Source organism: Anneissia japonica, unplaced genomic scaffold (genome assembly GCF_011630105.1).
Source record: "Anneissia japonica isolate Jap-2015-1 unplaced genomic scaffold, ASM1163010v1 scaffold1005_len2656397_cov198, whole genome shotgun sequence".
NCBI lineage: Eukaryota > Metazoa > Echinodermata > Crinoidea > Comatulida > Comatulidae > Anneissia > Anneissia japonica.
Window position 1 is genome coordinate 2,243,772 of NW_022683792.1, and position 5,136 is coordinate 2,248,907.

General features: G+C 29.9%; 1 protein-coding gene across 1 annotated transcript in view; it reads left to right on the plus strand.

The window, feature by feature from the left end:
• Nucleotides 1–5,073, plus strand: part of LOC117102829 (sushi, von Willebrand factor type A, EGF and pentraxin domain-containing protein 1-like) — a 17,069-nt gene extending 11,996 nt beyond the window's left edge. The window contains exons 13-14 of the mRNA XM_033243258.1: nt 3,298–3,543; nt 4,661–5,073. Coding sequence (XP_033099149.1) covers nt 3,298–3,543; nt 4,661–5,073 — 659 coding nt within the window. The remainder of the gene's footprint in view (nt 1–3,297; nt 3,544–4,660) is intronic.
• Nucleotides 5,074–5,136: the final 63 nt, after the last annotated feature.

Below are 5,136 nucleotides of genomic sequence, written 5' to 3' on the forward strand. Positions count from 1 at the left end.
ATCATAATAATAATAATAATAATAATAATAATAATAATAATAAGAAGAAGAAGAAGAAGAAGAAGAAGAAGAATAATAATAATAATAATAATAATAATAATAATAATAATAATAATAATAATAATAATAATAATAATAATAATAATAATAAGAAGAAGAACAATAATATTAATAATAATATTAATAATAATAATGATAATGATAATAATAATAATAATAATTAATGATAGTAATAATAATAATAATAATAATTAATAATAATAATAATAACAACAACAACAACAACAGCAAAAGCAACAACAATTATAATAATAATAATAACAATAATAACAACAACAACTATAACAACAACAACAATAACGACAACAACAACAGCAACAGCAACAACAACAATAACTATAACAACAATAACAACAATAACAATAATAATAATACTAATAATAATAATAATATTAATAATGATCTGGCATGAGAAGTTAGAATAATAATAATAAGAATAATAATAATATTAATAATAATAATGATAATGATAATAATAATAATTAATAATAGTAATAATAATAATAATTAATAATAGTAATAATAATGATAATAATAATAATAATAATAATAATTAATAATAGTAATAATAATAATAAATAATAATAATAATAATAATAATAATAATAATAATAATAATAATAATAATAATAATAATAAGAGCACTCAGTAGAGAGCATATCTCCGCCCACCGCCTTTACTTCAACCACCACCTCTACTACTCCACCACACTTCGCTCGCCTCCTCTTCAAATACGCACATTATTTTCAAAGAGGGGCATTGTTTCCACTTTTAGCATATGTTTTTAGGGACTCTTTTAAGAATATGCTATTTTCAGATATTGCAATTCGAATTTCACCAAAATTAAATGTCGGCCTACTTTTGACTACATATGTTTTGAACACAGAATTCACGCAACATTGAAACGGTACATTGAAACATTTTATTTTCAACTACTGATTGTAACAAAAATGTGACAACCCACATACTTTCCAAAAACCACCTACTTAAAAAACACACTAACCGGCCAACCGGAAACGCCTTTTATTGTATACCTACCAGTTGCTTACTTCTGCTGGTTAAACACACAGAAACATTTTACTTTTATAACTGACAAAAGAAATACATGTCTAGTATTGGTGTTGACATGGAAATATTTCTCAGATAGTCAATGGTTCTTAGCGTCACATATTTATATATAAAGATGCATTAAAAATATTCCCAATTTATTCCTAAAAACTGAAGTTAGTACATATAAAACGCTGTACACTTTACTGTAATTGTACTAACTTGAATATTTCTCACACTGCTGTTGTTATCTGCCTATGGTATATGGTAATCTTGGTCCTCATATCCACAGCCTCTTCCGATCGTGACAAAAATGTAAACACTTGTCATTTTTATCCATCGATCCATTTTTGAGATATTCAAGGCTGGGATTTAATGGCCCTCAAATGCACACCCGAATTTCGATCGTCACTAACACTTCATAATTTCTTCCTTGTAACTTGGTTAAACTTTCACGAAAAGTTTCATTCAGATCAGTTAATTAGTTTTTGAAATATTTGGTCTGGGACGTTTTTCTTTGATTGGTCCTCATATGCACACCCTACTCCGGATGGTCACCAAAATGTAATGATCCTTGAGTAGTACCTAACAATCACTGTAACTGCCATTTAGATCTGTGCAGCTGTTTTGAGATATTTTGAACACAAGAAACACACAGGACATTAAAATTGAAATGATACTCAAGTTCACACACGAATTTAGATCGTCACCAACACTTAATAATTTCTTCCTTGTAACTTCACCAAACTTTCATTCATATTAGTTGATTAGTTTTTGAAATATATCTTGTCTAGAACTTATGCTCTACAATCCTTTAATTGGTCCTCACATCCGCACCCTACTACAGACCGTCACCAAAATTTAATTATTTCTTCATTGGTTTATACTAACACTCCCTGTTACTTTCAATTATGTTTGAGCATCCGTTTTTGAGATAATTCACAACAAAATACACACAACACATAAAAAATGTTACACACACATACAGAAACTTACACGACTGAAAACATCTTCTGGCGGAAATAATAATAATAATAATAATAATAATAATAATAATAATAATAATAATAATAATAATAATAATAATAATAATAATAATAATAATAATAATAATAATAATGATGATGATGATGATTATAATATTAATAATAATAAAATAATATTAGTAATAATAATAAGACCACCATTTAAAAAAAATGTTCGTAGAATTTTTATTTATTCTATCGCTTTTGCACTTATTACGTTTTGCTTATTTATATTCGTTCTTTTAGCATGTTTTTGTGTGTGTGTTTGCAGTCGTGAACGTACTGAATATAAAATTTTGTAATGAATATTAAAAGAAGTCGTAAAATCTTTAAATCGTAACCAGTACGGTAATCTATATAAGTCAGTATGTGAGCATTCAATTTGACATAGTACAGAAATGAAAAAGCGACTGCCTCTGCATTCCCCTTCCTAATTGGTCCATCTTTGCACGCCCCACCTCCATAAAGGTAGTCCTGGATACGGTCCTCACCCAAGAAGAAAACCAGCCAAAAAATAGCTGAAAGTACGAGATTAAGTGTCTAGACTAAACACTATCAAAGAGACCTCTAAAGAGACCACTTCATGGAAAGTATACTCACAAAGACTACACCAACCAGAAGGAGACATTGAATATAAGATCATCCGTGGCTCTGTGGGTGCAGTCTAAAACAGGAAACTGAATCTTGATCTCAGCACATGAACAAAGCCTTAAAACTAACGTAAGCAACGCTAAAATAATGAAAGACGATTCTGACCCTTTCTGTCACATCTGTAAGAGGACTGATGAGACAAGATTGTCTGATGTCCTGTCTTAGTTATAAGGGACCCAAAGTACGCCATGATTGGCTATATCAATAATATCCATTGGACTCTAACAATACACTAGCAATAATTAACAATACACTAGCAATAATAATAATAATAATAATAATAATAATAATAATTATTATTATTATTATTATTATTATTATTATTATTATTATTATTGTTATAATTATTATTATTTTTAATGTTTATATATATTGTTTGTTATAATTATATGTAGTGATGAAGTACCAAGAACGGAACGGCTAAAGCGAGCTGATGAAATAGACCTTTAGCAATACTATATTAAATCTGCTGTAGGATAATTTATAAAGTTGTATTTGAATTGTTAATTTGCAGAGAACGAATTTGATAGTAAGAATTTGTGCAAACTGCACACAAATCCAGATAGTGGATGGTTCAGCTACTCAGATAGCTTGAAACCTGGAAGTAAGATTCGTCTCGGTTGCTTTGGATTACCATACATACAAACAATACCAGGTTTTGAACGCACGTGTGTTAGAGACACTAATCCTGGAAGCGAACTAAACTACAAATGGTCTCCGGATATATCAGAGTTACCGCAATGCATTCTTGATACAGACTGTAAGTTTAATTGATTATACAATAGCCAACTAATTACATTATAAATTGATAAATAAACTATTACTACACGAGGAATAAAACAAGAATAAACATTAGTCTGAAATAGACGTTTGGATGTATCAATCAATCGATCAATCAATCAATCAATCAATCAATTTATTCATCAACTTTAGGCCATTGGCCCTTTGTATACATAAAGAACCAAAATAATAGCGAACAATGTGGAAAATCAAATAGTTAGTTGTAAAAGGTTATCTATCTCCGTTCTCCTCTTAAATGCATGGTGTAAATAAATGCATATTTTTTTTGTATTATTAGTGGACTGTGCGAGCTCATTAAGGAAATAAATTATATTGTGTAGGGAAACGAACATAATATCATGGGATGTATTTTTCTCTTAAATCACTGTATAATTTACATTTGAGAAGAAAATGTAATTCATCTTCAATATCCCCCTTACAAAAGCAAATTCTATCCTCGAAGTTAATATTTAACTTTCTACCTTCCTCAATTTTTAAGTTGTGGCTAGAAATGCGGAATGAAGTAAAGATCTTTTTGAAATATGGATTTAAATTAGAAGAAAGATAGTTTTCAAAAGCAATATAATATTTGAATGAACGGTAACTTTTTAGCCTATTTGACTAGTTAACTTGTGAGTCCCATTCTTGTTGGTCAATATCTAAAGAACGTTGTTTAACAAGACTTAAAAAGCAAACATCATCACCAACACCTTGGTTAAGCCATGCTTCCCCGAACCCATAATGTAAATTCATATTAAATCAGAAAAATAACTCCGTTAATTTGGCTGTAAGAGGCGAGTTAGGCGATATAGTGTACGAGTCAATAGAATATATAAACTTGTTAAGTATTGGTTACGTATTCTAAAAATCGATAGAAATAGACGTTTGGATGTATTAAACATTGTAAATTAATAGAGCTCCTTGAAACATCCGAGTTTTTGACAACCAATATGAAACACTGCTTTCAAACTGTTCAGTATTTATGAGGACATGTAATATTTTGGTATAATTTATGTTTAATATCAATCGGCATTAAACGTACATAAATATTTTTATCTGAAATAAAGAGTATTAATACTTATTTTATAATCGAGTAGCTGAATGTAGATCTGAGGTTGTCCGTGGTGGATCCCAGTCGTTTAAGGCATCATCATTAAGCTCTAAAAACAGGCCGACACACGGTCGCTTGTATGCGAGGGATGGAGCATGGATACCTAAAAATCAAGAGGTTGGACAGTGGCTGGAAGTAGATCTTGATCATTCAATGGATGTGTATGGAGTGAGGACACAGGGTAATTACGGGAAAAAATCCTGGGTTACCCTTTATAAAGTGGCATACAGGGAGAAAGACGAATCCCCGGAATCGTTTGTCAACAATGAAAACGAAGAAGAAGCGGTGAGTATTTTCCTCCTTTTATCTAGAAAAACGTTTATCGTACTTAATTATGTGATTCTCCTCTTCTACATCGCAGAGCTGGAGCCGAGAACCTGTTCAACACTAAACAGCTAAAGTGTTCGTTGAGAATTTCTTTCGATTGTATAATGGCTTTGGCTTGCATTTACAGATATATAT